Source organism: Colossoma macropomum, unplaced genomic scaffold, assembly GCF_904425465.1.
Source record: "Colossoma macropomum unplaced genomic scaffold, Colossoma_macropomum, whole genome shotgun sequence".
Classification (NCBI taxonomy): domain Eukaryota; kingdom Metazoa; phylum Chordata; class Actinopteri; order Characiformes; family Serrasalmidae; genus Colossoma; species Colossoma macropomum.
In genome coordinates, this window is record NW_023494787.1 from 12,978,565 (window position 1) to 13,002,946 (window position 24,382).

The 24,382-nt window shown below is 38.5% G+C and overlaps 2 protein-coding genes across 2 annotated transcripts; one reads left to right on the forward strand and one right to left on the reverse strand.

Moving 5' to 3' along the window:
* Positions 1-680: 680 nt before the first annotated feature.
* On the reverse strand, positions 681-5,735 carry polr1h (RNA polymerase I subunit H). Its single transcript, XM_036566180.1, has 5 exons — positions 5,614-5,735; positions 2,829-2,950; positions 1,363-1,466; positions 1,151-1,260; positions 681-932 (listed from the first exon to the last, which is right to left on the reverse strand). Exons 2-5 carry the CDS (start codon positions 2,944-2,946, stop codon positions 908-910), a joined length of 357 nt encoding a protein of 118 aa, XP_036422073.1. The 5' UTR covers positions 2,947-2,950; positions 5,614-5,735; the 3' UTR covers positions 681-907.
* ddx39b (DEAD (Asp-Glu-Ala-Asp) box polypeptide 39B) lies at positions 5,667-23,707 on the forward strand. Its single transcript, XM_036566179.1, has 11 exons — positions 5,667-5,774; positions 7,469-7,704; positions 9,417-9,544; positions 10,549-10,641; positions 10,945-11,128; positions 13,286-13,404; positions 16,778-16,909; positions 18,324-18,433; positions 19,046-19,190; positions 20,339-20,486; positions 22,172-23,707. Exons 2-11 carry the CDS (start codon positions 7,470-7,472, stop codon positions 22,186-22,188), a joined length of 1,311 nt encoding a protein of 436 aa, XP_036422072.1. The 5' UTR covers positions 5,667-5,774; position 7,469; the 3' UTR covers positions 22,189-23,707.
* Positions 23,708-24,382: the final 675 nt, after the last annotated feature.

The window sequence follows — 24,382 nt, forward strand, 5'->3', positions numbered from 1 at the left end:
ATGTTTCACTATCTGCCTGATGAATGAATCTGGACTTTGTGGACACCAGGACTGCTTAGTGCCAATGGTAAAGTTTGGCAGAGGAGGGATAATGCTCTGGGGCTGTTTTTGAGGGTTTGGCCAAGGCCCCTGAGTTCCAGTGAGGCATAATGGTAATGCTACAGCATCCAAAGACATTGCAGACAATTTTAAGCTTCTAACTTTGTGGCAGCAGTTTGGAGAAGGCCCTCTACTGCTCCAGCATGACTGAGCCCCTGAGCACAAAGTAGGTCCATAAAGACATGGTTTTAGGAGCTTAGTGTGGAGGCACTCCAGTCACCAGTACAGAGCCCAGACCTCAACGCCACTGAACACATTTGGGATGAACTAGGACGTCGGCCAGGCCTTCTCACCCAGCATCAGTGCCTGACCTCACAAGTGCTTTCCTGACAGAATGAGCACAAATTCCCACAGATACACTCTAAAATCGTGTGGAAAACCTTCCTAGAAGAGTGAAAGCTGCTATGGCCGCAAAGGAGGGCAACTCCATATTAATGCCCATGGTTTTGGAATGGGATGTTCAACAAGCTCATATAGGAGTGAGGGTCAGGTGTCTACATACAATTGGCCATACAGTGTATGTCTATGATTTCAGACTGTTAAAGCATGCACAACAACGCCAATAAAAAAGGCAGACAGTCTGTAATTCTTACATTATTTTATTGTTATAAAACATTTTTCTAGTAACAAGTTGTTGTGCACTGCAAAAAAAATCTCCCAGTGCGTATATCCAGCTGGATTTTCCCTCTAAGCAATTTTTACCAGTACACCTGGTACACCTGGTGCAGATCAAGTACACTCTTCACAATGCTGGTTTGATTTCGCTGACCAATGGTTAAAAAAAAAAAACTGGCAACATCAACATCTCTCACGAATCCTCCTTCTCTTGGTGCCTGCAGAGTAAACAATCAAATAAGAAGTGAGTTCCTGTACAAAGTGTGGCAAAGAAGGAACTGTGCTTTGCCTCCTTTATGTGAGTGGAATAATAATAGAGTGAAGATGGAACGTGCACATCTTTTTCTGCCTGACACAGAATCAATATGAAATCTAACTGAGTTAAACTAATACATCCAGTAACAGAAGTTGTTAATGGAGCCGCGTTAAGCATTACCTGCAATGTATACACGTGAAGAACACGGTCTGGCCTTCATCTGCTGATCTCATCTGTCTCGTGTGGTAGACCATTCCCTCTTTATTGCAGCGTGAACACTTCCTGTCAACCTGGTGCAGAATTGAGAACAATTAACATAACATCGAGTAATATTCACATTCACTTCTGTTCTGTGCACCATAAATAAAACAAAACCTGTTTAAGTAACTCACCACAGGGCCTTTTAGTTCAGAGTCCTCTTCACTGTCTATAGCAGAGGAACTCTGCACCAGAGGATTAAACACCACTGATGACTTGATAACCTGCCCATTAAATTCTGGAGAGAGAAGAGAAAAGTCTTAAAGCATCATCATGTCATCACTGTACAACACCTCGTCACTGTGCTACTGCCAGGACAGGCTCACTGAGCACCAACTGGACTTTATGTATCTCTGCTCTTCACTATGCATTGCCATTTTGTTTATACATCCATACATGTACAACTACTAACATATGTTATTGTTTACAGTCTTTAGTCACTAGGTTGATTTTCACTGGACGTGACATGCACCACTGCGTTGTCACCTGCATAATATTTATGCGATTTTACTTACTTATTTTTGTACTGCACATAATATTTTATGGTTGTTTTAGTATGTTTTATTATAGATCTTTACTTCTTGTATTTATGCATCTGTATAATAGCATACAACAATACTTTTGCTCTATACTGTATTTTGTGCTTGGCTATCTATCTACATATATACGTCTATCTATGTATCTATCTATCTATCTATCTATGTCTCTCTCTCTCTCTCTCTCTCTCTCTCTCTCTCTCTCTCTCTCTCTCTCTCTCTCTCTCTCTCTCTCTCTCTCTCTATATATATATATATATATATATATATATATATATATATATATATATATATATATATATAAAGAACATTACATTCCCTCTGTAGATATCAGAGCTGCTTATCTGACTTAAACAAATAACTACAGAGCAGGACACCATAGTGTGAATGGCGATAAGGTGAAAATACAATATTGCAATATGAGTCATGATATTTTGTTTTGAAATGGAGTTGAAATGGACAAAATGCAAAAGCATAACAGTAATGTTTACAGTAATGTTGCAATGATTTTTATTCAACATTTCACATACTGTGCTGCACTAAATTCAGTTACACAGGACTAATTATGCTCTCTTTTAGTGGGTCTGTGTTCTTTAAGTACTAATGATATCTACCATATGCTCAAAAAACAAATTGTGATGGAATTTATCAGGATAATGACAGGACATGATCTCATCATATTGGCAAACAGTACTGGGAAATGAATTATACTGTCAGGCTTCCTCTATCCCATTCATCATTAGTCAGCCTCTGACCACAGGACCGCTGTTGTACAGGTATTATTTGGGTGGTGGACCATTCTCAGCACAGCAGTGACACTGACACCTGTGTTGCTGCCATTTTTACACACGTCAGGTTCTCTGCTAGGTTAACAGCAGCCTGCTGTCCAAAGTACCCAAACAACAACCTCTGGCCAGAAACCAGTAATGACAGGCTAGAGGATGACTAACACAAATTGTGCATCAACAGATGAGCTACAGTCTCTAACTACACCAGCAACGTGTAGCTACAAGAAAGGTGTTTCTAATAAAGTGACCAGCGAGTCCGATAAAATGAAATCTCACCGTGGATGGGGATTTTGAACGAGCACCGAGGACACGTAATGACGTCCTGAAACTGAGGGATTGGGAGGATATTACCACATTCAGGACAGAAGTTTATATCTCCTACGAAACATGACATGGTTCTGTGACAAAATGGGAAAAAAACACAACAAATAACATTTAAAAATGCACAGCAGTGGCATCACATATGACCATCCCAATCAAGCCATTATCGATAACACATGATCACACCACCTACTATAGACTCACAGACGATATTATAGACTATAGACTAAAGAAAAAGAGGTTCAGCCACATGTGAACTTAAATGTTATCTATATAGTGATATTAACAGTCAACTACTAATGAACAACAGATGTCAAAGTGGAATTCAACCAATGTTTTCAAATTTTGTACATACTTACACTGCTGTAAACAAAATCATTCAGAGTGGTTTGATGTGAATTGGTTAACTGTAGAGAAACTTACAGACACCACTTTCTTTGCAGTGGTGGTGATAGGAACCAGGGATCACTACAACACAAATACAGGCATTTTATTCACTATCACAAATGACCAGCGATCCTGCATGTGTGTTCTGTGTCTTTTCATATGTAATGTTGATGATGGTAAAAAAGTTTTTAAAAATTCTTAGGGTACTACTTTGCCTTCCAATGCCCTGCTTATACCTCTCTGCCGTGAATGGATTTACATCTTAGGTAATTTTAAGATAGGCATTAAGCAGTGTATTGGTAACCATTTCAAATAATAACAAATGCTTCAGACGTCTGGTTCCTATCACCACCACTGTGAACAATTCTGACTCGGTAAGCTTCTCTAGAACTGAGCATTTCACACCAAACCACTTTGAATGACTTTGTTTACCTCTACCATTCAATTAACGCAGGAAATTTGAAACATGGGTGGAACTCCCCTGAAGCTTTAACATCTACAGTACTGAAACTCATGGAAATATTTTAAAAGGCTTGACAAGCTTCTCAAAACTGTTAGTTATTATACATGAATTAAGTTACAACATAGAGAAGTTAGAGATGTTAAAAGATAGCAACCCCACAAATGTATTCTTTGGAGTAACCAAGTCCTGAACGGATAAAGGAATTACTTTTCTATCAGACTTGCTGAGCGATGGAGGCAAATGTGACTGCTTTCAAAAACCTGTAAAATGGGAAATGTAGTTTTTAAGTACGATCGCTTAAAAGTCATTAGGGGTATCTCACATAAAGGGATTTTTCATGCTTGATAAACCTGTGTGTACTACACCTTCGTTAAAGATAGGCGGATGAAACATATACAAACATAACTGTATCAATGAACATATGAAAAATATTATAACGACATACATCGATATTCTTATTGGAAACTTTGGTTTTCCTCAGTTAATAACACATCATATTTGGTCTATTCCTAACTGTTTGCTGGTACACAAAGTAAAATAAGTACATTTGAAAATACTGCTTTGCCTTCACCCATGTAACACTTTTTAAACATTTTTTTGGATATTTCTCCTCTGCACTCTTTCTGTTCCATGGATTCAGAATCAATGTCATTTGTGTTTTAAGGACTCATAGACTGGATGTTTTTGGGAAGATCTCAGTGTTACCGCTTCCAACTTTTTGAACCCCAAGACATTACAGTTTTAGTTCTGATCTGCAAAACATGCAATATAGATCTTAAAAACATTACAGATACTTAACTATCTTACTGGGTAAATATCACATTCATAAAGCCAGAGTAAAGTGTATGAAGCCCCGACTAAAGGTGCTCTTTTAGTTCTTGTCTCCTTTTATCAGTCAGTTGTGAAAATCACCGACCACACAGCTACTAAGGTGGCATCTATTCCTAAAAGTGTTTTGGACAGTAATGGATTGTAATCATGATTATTAGTGTTACTACTAAGATGTTTGATTCTCCCTTTTTGAGTGATGATGCGATTATGTCTGTGATAGACTATCTACTCCTCCATGTGTTCATGTTTGTATGTTTGACAATACAGGGTGTCCCAAAACAACTGACATCATTTCGTAGTCTAATAACAGCCAATTCTCCCTCAAATTTTAACAAAATGTGTAAAAACTAACCAAGTTTAATTTCTAATGTTTTTTCAGGTTCACTAATGCTGATTCCCTTGTAAAGCTGCTTTGTGACAACACCTGTTGTAAAAAGCGCTATATAAATAAACTGTACTTACTTACTTACTAGAAATGAAAAGGCATTTTGTGTGTTAGAATATGCTCAAACACAGTCAGACAGGAGTGTGCAGCCTGCATTTTCGAGAAAATTCAATAAAGATGCACCAACTGGAAAGCAGATTTGGACACGGCACAAAAATTCAAAGAGGAAGGCTGTCTGAGCAGGGCAGAGGGATCTGGACGACCACCAGTATCAGAAGATATTAGTTAACGTTACATTTGTGAAGCTGTGAAATTGGTTATGAAATCTACATCCCTCTGAATTTCTTGTTCAAATTTTGATCAATAAATCTTGTATTGTTCAACATGAAGCCTATTGAATTTCGTTTGCCCAGGACATGTAGTTACTGAGATATTCACATCTCAAACGGTGTCAGTTTTCTGGGACGCCCTGTATTTATTAACAACTGTGTTTTTGAAATAGCACAATTAGCCGCTACGCTAAGTAGATCTAAACACGTGTTAGCGACCAGAACACGATCCACATTTCTGCGGTTTTTACCCCACCTGCTGTGTAAAAAGACACTTCCCGTAATAGTGCTGAAGCAGATGTGAAAACCTAATGAGTTAAAAAGTGAATGTTTAAAAGCACAAACCGGTGTGGAAGCGTTTCCTCAGGCACAGCTGTGTTCAGGCGAACTGCAGGGCAGCTATTAGTCGAGGCTCCTTTAGCAGCTGGTCGCAAAACAAATGACGCGAAGGAGAGCAGCGAGCAACTGAAGCAGAAACATTCCGGAGAGTTTCGGAGTAAAACGAGGTAAATGTGGCTTTTATAGCTGTTAAAATCAAACAGAATAAAATCAGCATTGCCTGCTGTGATCTGTGGTTCAGTCTGCCCCGCACTCAGCGCGTCTGGGCTGCTCCGTAAACAGTAAACACGCCGTACTCGGACCAGTAACCGTTAGCCGCTGGTGCAGCTACTGAAACGTTCATGTTATCAATTTGTCACATTTGTTGTTTAAAATGAAAAGAAAAGTCTGTTTCGAAAAAATTGCAGACTGTAATGCGACCTTTAATGCTGCACTGTAAGGCTGCGCAGTATCGAAAAGGAAACGTACATTTATTCGCCACCTTCTTATTCTAATTTTCCGTTCCACCTTAAATGGGGCAGCAGTTAGTGCAGCCCTCGTACAGGCGCTGTAATGTACCTGCGGCATTTAAGGTGGAACGGAAAATTCGAGAAAAAGAAGGGCGCGAATAAAAAGCTAACTTAAGCCTCATATAATAATATGATTATAGAATAATTAAAAGACATCTGTAAATCCTGGGAGTGACTTATGTGACAGGTTTGTCTGCATTCATTTGATCATATTATTATTTACAAATCTGATTAATATTATAAATTCGTTATAATTTATAACATTAATACCAATATTACGACATTATGATTACTATAAGGGGCGGTCACAATTATTACATCACAGTTTTTTTGAGATTATTGCAGTTATTTCAGCTGACTGCAGTCATTTTACCACAGTCATTAGATTTCACAGTCAAATTATGGTGCAAAAAACAAAATGTGAATTTAGTGTTGTGGGTTGAGGCAAATAAATGTAAGTAAAAGGAAGCAGTGAATGCATTTATTGAGACGTTATGGAACTTAAATCATGAAAACAAACAAAAAAGTTCTGATTTCCAACTTTGGTGCACTGTGTTAAGAGGGCAGCACTAAATTATGTTGGTATTGCTTTTTTTTAGCTGCGTAGCTAATTCTTAAAAATTTTTGCATGTATGCTACCAGAATAAGAGGTTGTTTTTTTTTTGGCTTTAATTTTTTTTGGGTGGTTAATGAGCCAGTTTGACAACTTTTGACTTCTGTTTTAATAGTTGCAAAAAATTATGATATAAATTTTTTTAGAAAAGTATGACAAAAAATTTTTTTAATAAAAATTATGACAATAAAAAATGTGATGATTAATCGTCAGGTAAATGTCTTGATTGTGACAGCCCTGATTAATATTAATTGTTTGCCTCTGATGGCTCATGTGAATGGCTTCATTCACCAGAACACCCACCGAGTCACTCAGATGAAATGTGTTTAATTTGGTCAGGATGCTCACTGCACACAAAATATATTTAATGCTGCGTTAGAGGCCTGTTTTGCACATGGCTGCCTACAATGATAATGATATCACAGAAGTGACAAAGATTGACAGAGTATATTGTTTTGACTTGGTTTCCTTGTACATGCTTACCTACATATGTTATATTGTTGATATCTGTATAAGCAGTCGCTAGCATTTATTTTACTGTGTATCAGTAATTATTAATTCGTTATAGCCATTAAAATGGACTTTGGATAAAATAGTGTTCTCTGAAGTAGACTTTATTGTTTGTCTTAAAGCTGAGAGCCTAAAAATGAATTGTCTTTGAAGCTTTGCAGTGTCTTCAAGTTGCGATTCAGCTAAAAGACTAAACTTCAGTTTGTTTGTTTCTTTTTCATTTATCCAGAATGACTGAGAACGACGTGGAGAACGAGCTGTTAGACTATGAGGAGGATGAGGTGGACGCAGCAGGTGGTGTCGGGGATGGAGGGCTCACCGGGGACAGTGGCGCGATGGCCATAAGAAAGGAGGGGGTCAAAGGGTCCTATGTGTCCATCCACTCTTCAGGATTCAGAGACTTCCTTTTAAAGCCTGAGCTTCTGAGGGCCATTGTGGACTGTGGCTTTGAGCATCCGTCTGAGGGTGAGGAGCATGAAACATTCCTTTAGCTGGTGTTAGATGAGTAGATTTTCACCTGCTGTCCAACTTCAGGTCCAAGGGAAGTATACGGTGTGTTACATACTGTTAGAGTAAGTAGTTATGCGTTGTGTTCTATATACAGTGAACAGTCTGTTGTATGGAAATGCAGTTGTGTGCTACAATATTACAAAATTAGTGGAGTGGTGAATTATATGTAATATTACCTAATATCTTATCTAATATTCTGTATTATTATTCTTAAATTCAAGGCATTAATTGAGATAATAAAAAGCTAAATAAACTCATCATTTATACGGTACTTTCTATTTGGAGGCGTCTGTCCCAAACCCCTAAACTTCAACTTATGAAAATTATGCACATTTTTATGTATTTTGTTAATGTTGTTTCTATTAAAGATCTTTTAAAGTGAATTTGAAATATTTAGATTTACGTAAGTTTAATTTTTTAATTAAAAAACAACTCCCGCATTTTCACGTCACTACTGACACACAGAGTTTTAGTCCCTAGGTGGACCCCTGATTTAGCGAAACTCCTGTGTTTTAGAGCAGGAGTGTGGCTAAAACATCCCCCATGGCCACATGGTGAGCAGTGAGATCCCATTGTTTTAAAGTAAATGTGTCCTGATGTCTGAAAATCAGTGAGTAAAATTAAGAATTGTCACTAACAAAACAGTCACTAGTGAAACATTTGGTAATATTTCTTTAGTGTTATCATTTATTTTAATAAAATAAACAGGGTTAAGGTATAGACTCACTCAGAGCAAAAGCATTGTAGTCTAAAGTCTAAGCCAGTTAATGGTCTGAATGTTTTTGAGCTCTGACTTTGAACAAATTTGCTAGAATGACTTATACATTATTATTAACCTCTGAAAGCACATTAATTAATAAGTGGGTAGCCCTGTTTTTTATGGGTGCAACAATGTGGGAACAGTAGTGTTTAATTTATGTGTTATCATGTGGAGCTGTGATATAATGGAAATATGCTTAAAATAGTTTTCTGTACATCTGTCTACATTCATATTTAGACAAAAGTTTGGATGCCCCTGGTCAAATGGCATGTTTTGTTGATTTTCTATGTGTAAATAAGTTAACACACCTACAGAGAACACACTGTGGCACGTTAATGCGCTACTACTGTTTATTTGCTGAATTTACCATATTGGGAAAAAACGACAACTCACAGTTTAATCAATAAAAGCACTAATAATTATCAAATGAATAATAATTAGTAGCTCCACACCTACAATACTGCTGCATTATTTATACTCTGTGATTTTCTGCTGTTTATCAGTTTATAAAGTGTGATAATCATATCTGTCAACACTGTTAAATAAAACTATTAGAGTATAGAATTAATATAAATATAAAATTACATCAGGCAATGTGATCTGAATTTTTAACTGAATTTTTAGCCCCTTACTTCTAGTTTATTAGGTGCAAATGTGCCTTTTGACTGTATTTAGCAACAGACAGTTCCCCAAACTGTAAACATCATAATTTCACGAATTAACTGTCAAATTGAAGACTTTTCCATCACATTGAACAGGCCTAGTGTACAAAGACAGACTGTTTAGCTCCCTCAGTGGCGCTGACATCTGGCTATGCATACTAGACTAGCTACATATGTAAATGTTCTGGATTTACTCTGTAACGTTACAGCTGTCTTAAAGCTTTTCTCTCTCTGTGTTCTTACAGTCCAACATGAGTGCATTCCTCAAGCCATTCTGGGGATGGATGTGTTGTGCCAGGCCAAGTCTGGTATGGGGAAGACGGCCGTATTTGTGTTAGCTACGCTACAGCAATTAGAGCCAGTGACCGGGCAGGTAATTCTACTGAGTGCTGAAAAGAAAACAGAAAGAGTATTTAAAGTTACATCAAAGAAATTATTCGGCGTACAGTCAAATTTACAGAACTTTCCTCTGACCACAGAAGTAGCTGATCAGCCAAGACATTTGCTTTTTTAGTTTAGTGCTGCAGCTACAAGGATATCACTGCTAACAAACTCTAGACACCAATAGTCACCCAGATTTGTAAATACATCCCCAAAACGTCTCTCTTTCAGCTTAAACCACATCCAGGTCTTCATTAAGCATACGCATGTGGTGAGGTGTCAGTGTAGTTCGGGATACAGTATGACGTACTGTGGACTACAAAAATAAACAGAACTTCACTGTGTAGCTAAAAGCAGAAGGCAGCCAGGTGTTGTGCTGAATTCTGATCTGGCAGAACCTTAACTCCCTCTCGCAAGCACACACATCATGCAGGCTAATGAATGCTAGATTGAATTGGTTATTTCTGGTGTTTCTATTTATAAGCATCTCTTCTATTTATAAGCATCTCTTTTCATTAATCTTGAAAATTCAAGATTAATGGTTACAAAAAAAACAACAGAAAAGTTACTTGTAGCATCTAAACGATCACTGCATTCGTCTACACAGAGAAGTTATTTTTTATAGTTCACAGTGAGTCACACTGTGTCCTAAACCACATTGGCAAGTCTGCAGAGCCTTAATGAAAACCAGGATGTGGTTTGAGCCAGTCAAGAGAATTTCTGAGGATGTATTTACAAAAAAGATTTGGGTGACTATTGTCTTCTAGTGTTTGTTAGCAACATTGGCCTCATAGTTACATTAGCGCTCCAGTTTGAAACTGAAGAAGCAAATTTTGGACACCTATCATGTCCTGGCTAATCGAGTAACTCTGAGGTAGTTGTCATTTTGAATTTTCGCTGAACTTCTCCTTTAATAAAACAGATTCCAAGTGAATGTAACAGTGACACATATTTGTTGCTATAAATGAGAAGGAATCAATAATTTCTCGTTTGCAGGTATCAGTGCTGGTGATGTGTCATACCCGAGAGCTGGCGTTCCAGATTAGCAAAGAGTACGAGCGCTTTTCCAAGTACATGCCTGCTGTCAAGGTAGGAGAGTGTTCTTTTGTATGTGCCTGCAAGCTGTAGGTGTAATATGAACATATTATATATAACCCTCTACGCTTCAGCTGCAGGTTATTATTCATTTAATCTAATGACTAATTACTCAGTAACTACTATGAAGTTAATTTGTAAGTTCTGTAATGAGTGAGGAACTGAATTGTTGACACACATACAGAGTTTAAGCGGTTAATAGAGCTGCTTCATTTTCTTCTCAATACATAATTCGTCGACTAGCTTATTTATGCTTTGTTGTTTAGTTTTTGCTGTCCTGCTCCGTCTCTCCCCGAGGTGGCAGTGTTCTTTGGCGGTTTGTCTATAAAGAAGGATGAGGAGGTGTTGAAGAGAGAGAGCCCTCATGTGGTTGTGGGAACTCCCGGCCGTATCCTGGCCCTGTCCCGCAACAAGAGCCTCAACCTGCGCCACATCAAACATTTCATCCTGGACGAGTGCGACAAGATGCTGGAACAACTTGGTGAGGGGCTTTTTTATGAATTAAAGCACAATAACTGATTTGCCCCAAAAATGTTGTAGCATTGGGATCATCTCAACTGAGCATTCAAAGTGGTACACATTGGTATACATTGGTGCTCAGTATGTATACTGTTTAGTATTAAGTCTGTTAATTATTAATCCCTAATTATCTATTATTTTGTGTACTTCACAAATTGCAAAAACATTCAATTGTTTAATTGTATTATTAGAAGAAATATCCTTGTGTGTGTATTCAAAGTACAGCAAATGTATGCAAATATTTAAAGGTCCCATATTCTACTTTTTTCTTATATTTTATTTTTCCTTATATAAGGTTTTATGGACTAAAAATTTTTTACATCACTATTTTCCAGGCTTCTTCTAATTCATTATAACTTAGACAGGCTGTTTTTGTTACTGCGCCTTTAAGACTGATATATGAAAATAAGCTCTGTTCTGATTGGCTGCCCTGTATTGTGCTTAATTCATAAAGCACTCAAAGTTGAAACGCTCCTTAGAATGTCATTATGAATGGGTGGAGCTAAGCTGCTGAGATTGAATAAGTGGATGTATGTAAATGAGTCGGTTTATACATACATACATACATCATCTAAACCGCTTATCCTTCTGGGTCGCGGTGGGGTGCTGGAGCCTATCCCAGCTGTCATTGGGCATAAGGCAGGATACACCCTGGACAGATCGCCCGTCCATCGCAGGGCAGACAGACAGACATACACATTCACACACACATTCACACCTGGGGCAGTTTAGCATGTCCAATCAGCCTGACTGCGTGTCTTTGGACTGTGGGAGGAAACCGGAGTACCCGGAGGAAACCCACGCAGACACGGGGAGAACAGGCAAACTCCACACAGAAATGACCCTGGTCACCCGGCTGGGGATCGAACCCAGGCCGTTCTTGCTGTGAGGCGACAGTGCAACCCACTACGCCACCGTGCTGCCCTGAGTCGGTTTATGTGACATCATATAAACAACAATTTCAAAACAGGCTGTTTTTGCAGATTGATTTAAATATATGTACTGTGTGGGCTGCGTAATAAACAGTATATTTTGAAACTAACAATGTTTACACACTATTTTAAACTCTTTTGGTTCAAAACAAGAGAAATTTGGTTTTTCCATGATATGGGCCCTTTAGTGTTTTCTTCTTTGTATCCATGTATTATTAATATTACTTATAAACAAATAATTATTCCGTTGACCACAGCCACGAGAATATCTGTCAATCCTTTTCCATACCAGTAGTACTTCCACTGTTAAACTGTCTGTTGGAGGTTCAGATTTCTGTTAGTTGCCTGTGATACGTCCTGTTTGTTCAGAGAAGCCGGTTGTAAAGTTATGGGCTTGATGATGAATAAAGGAAACCTGTAGCTGTGCCCTAGTTGTCTGAACAAACATTTGGCTTTGCTTTATCCTCACATTCACAGTCCTTTTAAAACTGAACTGGCTGATATCTGCTGTTTGTGCTTGTGCTGTTTATTACAATTTGTCTTGTTGGGGATGAACTGCTTTAACACTTTTTTATGGAAAGCATGGAATTATTGGCATTTTAATTGTTGTCTGTAAAAGTCTTAGTAACTAAAATGGAAAGACAGTCACTTTTAATAATGTTTGATCATTTATGAAGCATAAAAGAAGAATTATAGTGTTTTTTTTTTTTTTATTTTAAGTCAGAGTGGTTTGATGTGAAAGGGTTAACTGTAGAGAAGCCTACCAGCTCAGATTTCTTTACAGTGGTGGTGATAGGAACCAGGGGTCACAATGTCTACACTGCAAATACAACCTTTCCATTTACTACTCAAAATGACCAGTGAACCTACATGTGTCTTCTTAATTTATGTGCAGCAATGATGGTGAAATAGTGGTAAATCTGAAAAAATAAGTTGGTATTGGGTACTAGTCCAAGGCCAAGACCATCATAAAACAAAATCTCAGGTATCAGGCTATGTATCTACTGTATTCAGTGTTCTAGCTTTCTGTGAGGGAGCTTTTAGAAGCATTAAATGCCTCAGATCTCTGGTTCCTCCACCTTTGTTTTCTTTGCGTACATTTTGAAAAATCTGTGAAATTCCACTTTAACGTTTGTGAGATTATGATCAAAACCTTTGAACTGTGCTTTCTTGTTTTTTCCTCTCAGACATGCGCCGTGACGTCCAGGAGATTTTCCGCATGACCCCCCACGAGAAGCAAGTCATGATGTTCAGCGCCACCCTGAGCAAAGAAATCCGGCCCGTCTGCCGAAAGTTCATGCAAGATGTAATTACGCTTCCTCTCCTTCTACCACGGCAACAGCTCCTCCCTCTTACTCTCCCTTTAGTTACAGACGCTGCCCTAAAATTCAGACGGGGATGACGTTAGGGGAGGATAAATATCACAGCCATATCTGAGATAGATCATGGAACAAAACGGGCTGTTTTTCTGTCTGTGCTAAAAACAGGCTGGTAGCTAACGGGCCCACTGAAAAAGATGTAAATACCTTAAATCCCCTCTTTGGCTGGCAGTGCCACAGTCACAGTTGGCACATCGTAGCCTTTCTGTTTTTGGCAGTTGAGAGTGCGGCTCGTAGATAATAAACCGTCCATCCAGTCCATTCCGAGGCAAATACAAACAGGAATCTGTCCCAGAATTACTCTCTTAGAAGAACCTACACAGTCTCTGCAGCACAGTGCTTACTGACAAGACATAGGGAGCACTTAGATTTGACAAATTACCTTCAAATTAGTGAGTAGCATATTGACAAGGCCTGAAAACCAGAAGAAGGGCTGTAATTACTGTGCTCTTCAAAAGCACTCGTTTTTGAAGCACTCAGGTGCTTGCATTTATGGGAGCCTTTTATTTATGCAAGCCAAAGACATGGGTATAATTAGGGTAACAAAAGGGCCCAAACAAACCACTACGTGACTTTCGAATAGAAAGCAGGGAGAGTCGTAATGAAAACCTGACACAGAAAAACAATGCAGGAACACTTCCAGTTTTGCATTGTTCCCCCTTTTTATTGTGCATTTATTAAGAGGGCTGGCAGCCCTGTCAGCCTGGAGCTTAGTGCCCACAAATCCTCCTGTCCTTTCATTAACAGAGGCCCCAGGTGGAACCGCATGAGGTTAGTAGGCAAAAGTCTAGGACTCCTGAGCGCGGAGTGGAGCTAATTAAGTAACACGTAAATTATAACCAAAATAAACAAAGAAGGCAAAGTTAAATAGAGTCGATAGGGAGAATGGAGCACTACAGGCGTTTCCATTAATTCCATTCGCGGCAAGGAAGACGGCGCAATTAAATCGCCCTCATTTAGCCGAGAAAAAACTGGCCCCGAGTCTAAAAACTGCTTTTCCTGCCCGGTGGCAACAGCTATGAGTCAAAGCTGACTGCCTGAAGACGGACAACGGCAAACTTGTGCTCCGCTGGTGCCTCGCCTGCTTCCGAGAGAACTTAGAAGCTCTAGAGAAAGCTCGGAACGGAAGAGAAAGAGTGCGCGGGTGTGAGGAGAGAGAGGATAGTGTGAGGGAGGCTTAAGATGCGGAAGAAGTCGCGGGAAGGACGAGACGATGAAAAAAGTTGGAGGAAAGAGGAGAGATGCGCGGGTCGTAGTAATGAAAATAGCATAGAAAAGGTAACTAAAGAGAACATCCTTCATGAATTACCAAAGACCAGCTGAACGGAAGCCACCTACATCCCTAACTGTGAAGAAAACCCTATCTAATGTCGTTACAGTCATAAAGCAGCGCTGTCTCAGGCCTGGATATCAGTATTCAGCGATTAGGAGCAAGCAGATACCTGCACCGAGATCAGGGAATAGGGCAGAAATGTACAGTCAGGCTGTACAGAGCAGTTATAATTGACTCACAGGTAGACAAGACAAGGACACCTCATAATCCTGTTCTCCTTCGGCTACACTGATCTCAGTCGTGTTCATCACTGACTGGGCACTGATCTGCGGTCAGTGTGCCTTGGGAAAAGGAGCATATCAGATTGAGATGAGGCTTTAGACAGAAAAGCTGCACTCCTGTCAGCAAAGACAGAGTGTATTCTGACAGCTGTGCGAGCTTCCTGCAGGTAAGTGGAACGGTGTGCATTCAACGATGAAGCCGAAGACTGACAGCGCGAAGCAGTTGCACTTTCATTAGTGCCTCTTTCAGTCGTTATCAAATTTAGCAGCTTCTCCACATCTGGCCCTCTGCTAAATTGCCTGATTTTTCAAAGCATTGTTCAGTCGTTGAATGCTCACTTTTGAATAGTTGAGAGTGAGTGTTGGAGTGAATGCAGTAATCCAGGCATTGTTATCAAACTAGCCGTGTAGAAAGTCAGTGGCCATTTGCTGTGTATCAGATTGGGTTTGTTCATTTGATTAATAAGAAGCAAACTGAATGAGTAATTTTTGTCAATCTTATTGCAAATATGCAAAATACGTTCATATTCCAAAGTTTGCCCTCCATTTATTTAATTTTCAGTCAAAGCAGCCATTAAGCAATTAAGTTATTAAGCAATTAAGTTATTAATTTTTCATCAGAAAACGACTCGACAAGTAAACCTAATATCATATTTCTGTGGTTAGTGTGTCCACCAATTGTCTTTATCACAGCTTCTTCTGCAGGCATATTTTCAGAAGTTCAGTCTTAGAAGTTGGTTACATTAATCCCAATTACAAATTTGGATTCATCAGTCCATAAAAGTTTACTCCACATCTCAGATGTGCGCTTTCAGTGTTCGAGCACGAATGTTCTTATTTTGTGTCTGTCTACTTTTCTCAGTGAGGTTCTTTTGTCAACTACACATCCTTTCAGACCCACAGCGCTGAGTCGTCTTCTCACAGTGGAAGGATGAACAGAAACACCTGTGGATGTTTTCAGATCTGAAGCAGCTTGATTTTCTGCTCTCTCTCAAAGATGAAAGCTTTAAGTGCTGTTTATCTGATAGGGGCAGTTTTGGGGTCTACCAGGTCTTCCAGGTGGTTGTTAGGAGTCTCATTTTCTGAACTCCAGTTTTGGAAACTCTTGTTTTTTCACTTATATTCCTTTTTTTCACTTCCCTTATGCAAGCCTTATATCTAATCTACCTCCTGAAAAATGAATTACTTGTATTTAATGCCTGTTTTGATTGGGTATTAAATAAATGAGGGGCTCTGACTTCAGGACAGTGCTGTATATTGGCCTGTAGCTGATAGTAGTGAATAGTACTGCAGTGTGCATTTATTCGTTAGTTTAGATTGATAGCGGTGCATTTATTATGCTTATTATGAGGGAGGGTGTATGCATGTGTGCTGAGTGGCTTTGGGACGGGAGGGGAGGGTGTATCTAACCCCCATCCCTTCTCTCTCCTCCCCCTCTTCCTTTTTCATATCTGTTTCTTCATCCCTTCCTCTCCGAAACCCTCAAACAACTCTTTTCTGTCTTTTTGTTTTGTTTTTTTCCCACCCTTGACCCCATTAACGGCAACCACAACCCAACACTCTGTGCCAACACTTTCCTTTTATAACACTTCACAACATTATTAACCTTCTCTATCACTTCCTCACACCTTTAACTGCCTTCTGTAACCTTCCATGCACCATTCTGCACTCTGATCCCCCCCTTTGACCCCTATCCCAACCCCCCACCCTTCCAACACCTGCTCCACCGTCCGCTGGTCATCCTAGCCGATGGAAATATTTGTGGATGATGAGACCAAGCTGACACTGCATGGCCTGCAGCAGTACTATGTCAAGCTGAAGGACAACGAGAAGAACCGGAAACTCTTTGATCTTCTGGACGTGCTGGAGTTCAACCAGGTATCTCCATGGAAACTAAACGCGTTCCAAAAACAGGAGCCATCAAGCACTTTATTAGGGATGGCGCACTTATTGCTTTGGATTTAGCTTGAAGATATTTCTCTTTATTCAGTGCTGTCAGATCTTTCTGGCTCCTCTGGTATCAGTGCGCAGTGTGTTGATATGCTATTAAGCCCATGCTAGAACAGGGGTTCCCAGTGCAGATAAAACCACAGTCCTTATCAGTTTTGATGGACCAGCAAAGAAGCTAAGATGTGGTGATGTCATGACATGTGATTAGCCTACGATTTGGACAGAAGTAATTGGATGGCCTCGTTCACTAGCTTCTCTACGAATACTTTACACCTTGGTTCCCCAATTCGCGGCACACAGCCAACCATAAAAGCTTCCACTGCACTGGGTCTCCCAAAAGCATCTTAGCACAAAAATCCAAAAATGGTAGAGCGAGTGTTTCACCGAACACTCTCTCTACTTTTCTAGATGATCTTAATACTAAGATGCTTTCGGGAAACTGAGCACTGATCGTCTAAGATGCTAACAAATATAACACAATGTAGCCTGTCAAATTTCACTTAATGGTATAATCGTGATAAAATAAACGTTAAAAAAATCTGGAAAATTGCCTGTTGTTAGATATTTATCCATGATGGATGAATTCCATATGATCAAAAAAGGAAAATGTTTTACATTGACTGAAATATAATGTCAATCATGGTTTAGGCTGATATGTTAAAAATTAAATTAGTTTATGAACATTTCAATTGCAAACCTTAAGTAAAAATCCTATTGTAATAATTTAAGTTACATTAATAATAATAATAATAATGACAAAATTGGATTTTTGCACCTCTGTATTAAACGATCATGGCCTGATATTTGGGAATCTTCGTTGTAGAACACTAAACAACTGCATGGATTATAAAAAAAGATAAATTTAATCCAGTTAAAATTGCCTGTAAACAGCAAGCAGTGTACAGTAACGGCATAAACTGCCAGTTTTACCAGTTGTTTGATTTTTCCTCCTGTTGTTTCTTAATTTTACAAACGTAGAATCAAAAAAAAAAATCAAGTTGGTGCTCCTGTTTTGTTTATGCATTTTGTTTGTAAACCTGAAAAATGCAAAATTCTGTGATACATGTCATGTATGAAATAACATGATATTATATTTTTGCCAGATTGCCCAGCCTTAGTATCTGGTATACGTTGTACTTTCTCTGTATTCTTGCTTTTCAGGAGATTTGTTTTGTTAGGAGCTTAATTTTAGGGTATTTGGTTTGCTGCTCTGTGATATGACCTTGGGTTTGAGAAAGGCACCACATAAATAAAACATTATTATTATTATTATTATTATTATTATTATTATTACGATTATGCTAATTGGTATCACATTGGAGTTTGGGTTTGGGTGTTGTAGGTGGTGATCTTTGTGAAGTCAGTGCAGCGCTGCATTGCCCTTGCTCAGCTGCTGGTGGAACAGAATTTTCCTGCCATCGCTATTCACAGAGCAATGCCCCAGGAGGAAAGGTGGGACGCAGCGACATTCATACAAAACATGTTTGCTAAAGGAATCCCACCAACGTTTTTCAGCCTAATCTCTACCTGCCACATCTGTGTCATATGGCCGATTACCATGAGCAGTAATTTCATTGTGGAAAAGAACAGAAGATATGTTTACAGAAGCAAAAAAACACACTTATAATTGAGGCTAACGAGCAGTTTCTATAATCCGTGAATGAAGGTTTAAGCTGAACACATTTTTGTGGAGCATTTTTATGCATTTTTCAGTCATAGGTGTTTGTAAATTAAGCTGCAAATACATATTCAGTATTTCAGAGGTGGGACTACTTCTCCACAGGGAAGGATTTGTGATGATACATTATGGATACCAGTAAACCTCATGGAAAGCAAAAGTAACTCAGACTGGACTGTTACTTTACTCTTATTCTAGTGTTCGATAGATGAAACTGAAATGAGATATTCTTTCATGTCTGTTTCATCTCAAGACCCTTCTTAGTGTACAAAGAAAGATTCCCATTGGCGGCCCATTAGCAGATATAGATTGGGTTGAAAAATGCTGGATTATTCCTTCAGTAGTGTTGTCTCTGGAACAGTTGATGTTCTGTTTGTTACCTCCAGGCTAGCTCGATATCAACAGTTTAAGGACTTTCAGAGGCGGATCCTTGTAGCCACTAACCTGTTCGGAAGGGGAATGGACATCGAAAGGGTCAACATCGCCTTCAACTATGACATGCCCGAGGATTCTGACACATACCTGCACAGGGTTGGTCATTAAACTGATCATATTACTTAATAATGATAATTACACTAAGTTGCCAGTTTATTAGATACACCTTGTACTACAATAATATCTGGTCCATTTCCATTCATGGATGAGTTAAAGTAGGGCTGATAAATTGTGCAGCAATAGATGGTACAGTAAGTAACAAATTGCACATGTTGAGTGTTTCAGATAAAATGGCCAGAGAGTTAAGTACAAGAGACAGTCCTCAATTTCAAAATAGTTGGGAAAGTATATGCATATGAAATACAAGTGAGGGTAGGTATACCTTGGGTATATCTTCCAGGAAAGGTCGATTATGAACAAGGATGGATTGAGGCTCACCACTTGGCCAAAAAATGCATCAGTGAATTATCCAACAGTTTAACAGTGTTATTCAGTGAAGATTTCAAAGACGTATGAGTCTTTCACCCTCTGTGGTTCATATTATCATCTAATGATTTAGGGAATCTGGATCGCTGTGCGTAAAGGACAAGGACAAAAATCACAACTGAATGCCTGTGACCTTCAATCTCTCAAACCACATTAAAAACCAGCATGTCTATGTAATGGTTATTAGCACATGGGCTCTGGAATTCTTCAGTACACGTTGTTTGTCACTGTATTCACAAATGCAGGCAGAAGCCAGTTGTCAATGATGTCCAGAAACACCGCCGACTTCTCTGGGCTTGAGCACATCTGAAATGGACTGATGCCCAGTAAAGACATGTATTATGGTCTGATGAGTCAAACTTTCCAACTGATTATGGAAATAATGGACGTCATGTTCTCCGAGTCAAAGAGGAAATGGACTATACAGATTGTCAGAATATTGTAAAAACTGCATAAGTGGATTTTAAGAAGAAATTTCTTCTTATAGTTGAAATGAGGCCCAATGTTCTTAAGATAAAATATCATATATCGTGCTTTTGTTCTTTTTCTATTTAATGCATGCCAAAAAGAATTTACTAATCACTGCTTTATGATTAGCATTTCACTTACTGTCCTAACTTTTTTGTAATTGAGGTTTGTAGATACCATTGTACCATTATCACCGTGACCCAGAAGGATAAGCGGTTTAGATGATGGATGGATGGATTGTACCATTATCTTTTGTGCTCTCTGACTCCACCCCCTCCCTTTTTTCTCAGGTGGCAAGAGCAGGCCGCTTTGGGACGAAAGGTTTGGCCATCACGTTTGTGTCTGATGAAAACGATGCCCGTACGCTGAATGATGTTCAGGACAGGTTTGAGGTGAACATCAGTGAACTTCCAGAGGAGATCGACATCTCCTCCTACAGTAAGTGCTGCACTGCATGGTCATTACCAGAGGGAATGCAGAGACTGTCTGTTTGTAGCATAGCTTTATGACCTCTGCATTGTATGCATATTTTAAATATCATACGCCAGAAGTTCACAGGATAAAAAGGCAATATGAGGCTGAACCGTCGCCTTTGAATTAAATCTGTTTTAATGGAGGCTATTGAAAGTGATTCTTAACAGTAAGTGTAGTCTTATCATACTCTTACAGTATGAGCATTAATATTCTGTTCTTATCCATGTAGTTAACAGTTTAGCTCAGAACAATTTGCATTTACAAACTGCAGGGATGTTTCCCACAGAGCAGCTTGTTAAGTGTCGTCTTCAAGGGGGTTTTACTAAAGTATTATCTGCTGGGGTCAAACCTTTGTGTCGTAGCCAAGTTCCCTTAATGGCTAATCTACACTTTCTCTTTTTTTTACTTATTTCTATTCAGAAAATTAATCAGAAACCAGAGTGAGCCAAAGGCTGTATTTACAGGGCTGTTTACAGGGAAAATAAATAGAAAAACAAAACACGTTAGCAAACGGAACAGCGCAAGGTCATAGTCTACAAACCACCTCGCCTCGTCTGGGAGCTGTTATGTTTTTATTATTCAGTGCAATCAAGTGCTTGCCATATACAGTCTTGTGCAAATGTTTATGCACCCCTTAGCAATTTGCATGCGTTGATTTTTAATTGCAAATAAATTAACACGTCCTGTACAGTGAACAGACATAAATGTTCTCAGGAATAAATTTTAGTACACAGTTTTTTCTGTTTATTTGGGAAATATAGACATAAAATGTGGCCTATGCCCAAATGTTTTTTTTTCTTATCTGTAAATTCAGCAAATAAATAGTAACTAAGTATTACAGTCTGCAGAAATGTGTAATTTTACTTATTTGCAATTAGAAAATCAACAAAACATGTCAATTGGCTGTTCAGTCTTATCCAAAAGTTTAGGTGCTCCTGGTGAAATGACGTGTTTTGTTGGTGAAAATAACACATCCTGTACAGAGAACACAATTCTGCACATTTAAAGCACAATTATTGTTTATTTGCAGAATTTAATATTAAAAAATAAAACATAAAATTGTGTGTTATTGCACACACACACACACACACACACACACACACACACACATATCTATATACACATATATATATGTATGTGTATATAGTTTTATAGTATATATAGTTTTTATAGTATATATATAGTTTTATAACATATATATATATATATATATATATATATATATATATGTTTGATTCGACCTAAACTTTTGCATATGACTGTACATGGATAATTATTGGTGTGGGTGTGTGTACAATGATAATAGCATATGTATATAGCATACATTGGATGTATACAAAAATTACTTTTTTACTTTAATTTTCTATGACTTAAAATTCACAGTTGTGCACACAGTAACCAGCGTATACATCATGTTCAATGATTCACAGCTACTTCTGTATGTGAAACTGTATTAAACAGTAATACTGACATGCTGTCCATTAAAGGTGCATGTATGCGTGTTCCTTTGTATCCCTCAGTGCTTTATGTTATAATATATCTTCAGTTGGTTGTAGTTGTATATCTGTAAACCTGTGTGTTATTAAATGTGTGCAGTGATAAAATCATTTAATTTACCCAGACCTCATTTCTTTCTCTGTCTGTCCCAGTTGAGCAGACGCGGTAAGGAAGATAAGCTCTGGTGAAGAAGAGCCGAGCTGTGCGGAGAGCGGCTTTCAGTAGCTTCACGTTTCACATCGACTGTTATGGTGAAGTTTAGAGGGAATGTATAATTGACGAAAAGCTATAGTTATCCTACACTTACAGAGGTGCTTAACTGCTTCTGAGGTTTGATGCTATGTTGTTACCTTTGTAAAACAAGCTTTGTTCATCTTGGGATGTTAAAATTCTGTGTTTGTAAAAGATTTTATTTACTTTTTCAAAAGTGTTTCATTTCCTGTTTTTTGTTGGCTGTTACTGACTTTTTTTTTATGCAAGTGGAGTGGCATTGTTTCCGTTTTTTGGTGCAGTGTTGGGTTGAGATACTTTATTTAGATCGATATATGAAGCAGTGCATAGATGTACAATAGCTGAATACTACAGTGTTCCAGTAGCTCTTGATGAAGGCATGTCCGATAGGGAATTATGAAGGAGTGTTATGTGCGCAGTAGGAAAAACTACAGTAATCAGTGTTCTGTATTTGTTGGCAATGTTATTTGATTATTCACAGCTATGTTTGTTCTATAACTCCTTAAATCTATGTGTTACTGTGTTGAATTTACAGTGGTACTGACATACTCTCTGTTAGAGGTGCATTATGTGCGGCTTTCCTTTTTTCATATTTCATACAACATATCAAAAGAGGATTCCAGTGATTTTTTTTTTTTTCAAAAACATTTCTGTATAATTCAGTGATCACTGTGTAAACACAGTCGTTCAGAGTGGTTTGATGTGAAATGGTTCATTGTAGAGAAACTTACTGGCTTAGATGTCTTCACAGTGGTGGCGATAGGAACCAGGGGTCGCAATGTCTACAACACAGATAGCCATTTTATTTACTATCCTAAACCACCAGTGAACCTACACCTGTCTTCTGAGTTTTAGTGTTGATGGTAAATCTTAAAAAACTGTGTTATCTCTGGGGACTATTTTGCATTACAAAGCCTTGCATGTAATGAATTCTAAAAAAAAAATAGTTTTTACGCCAAAACTTCCATGAAACTATCATAAAACAGGGTCTCGGACGTCAGGCAGCTTATTTTTTAACAATTTCATGTATTAAGTTTCTGTAAGGGAGCTTTTAGGGGCATTAAACTCTTCGGACGTCTGGTTCCTATCACCACCACTGTGAACAATCCTGATTCCAGTTTCTCCAGAACAGAGCATTTTGCATCAAACCACTCTGAATGACTTTAAATTATGCAGAAATTTAGATGGAAATCCCTTTTAAATTGTTTGTAGCTCGTTTTCGTTTAATGTTTTTTGTCCAGCCCGATGACTGATTCGTACAAGTACGATTGAGAGCAACACATTTATTGCGAAAACACTAACGCGCAAGACTTTTTGTGTTTACAGCACTTTCTGATCAAGCACTCATTTATGCCCACATAATGCACCTGTTGTTTTCAAGCTGTTTTCCAGTATTCAAACTCCTGTGTGCGTAAGCACTCACTGAATTTCATAAATAAATACAAAACTGAAATTGCTCTTTTATCTCAGGCTGTTTCCTCTGCATCTGTAGCTCTTTTGTCTGTGCTGTAAAACACTTTTTTACCTGCCGTCACAAGAGTGAGACTTCTAACTCCCCACTAATCCGTACAGAGACAAAGTGAAGTACATTTAGAGGACGTTTTCAGTGCTAATCTGGACATCAGGTTGAGTAAAGTTAATTATAGCGTTTGACTAATTAGATGGGTAATTTTTTTTGCTTCAGTTGATTTAATCTTTTCCAGGCCTAGTTTTCCACAAACGAAATGAGTTCCCATCGACAGTGTAGAGTCCAGAAAACTGACTGAAGGAATTGCAATCCACATAATTCCTTGTAAATTTAAAGGGGAATTCCAATATATGTTTAAAATTTCTGCATAATTCAGTTGTTAAGATGTGAACAAAGTTATTCTGAGTGGTTTAATATAAAACCGCGATGGACTGGCGACCTGTCCAGGGTGTATCCTGCCTTCCGCCCGATGACAGCTGGGATAGGCTCCAGCTCCCCACCGCGACCCAGAAGGATAAGCGGCTTAGATGATGGATGGATGGATGATTTAATATAAAATGCATTGTTGTAGTCAAAAGTCAGAACTGTTCACAGTGGTGGTGATAGGAACCAAACGTCTTAAGTGTTTAATGGCTCTGAAAGTTCCCTCACATGAAATGTGTGT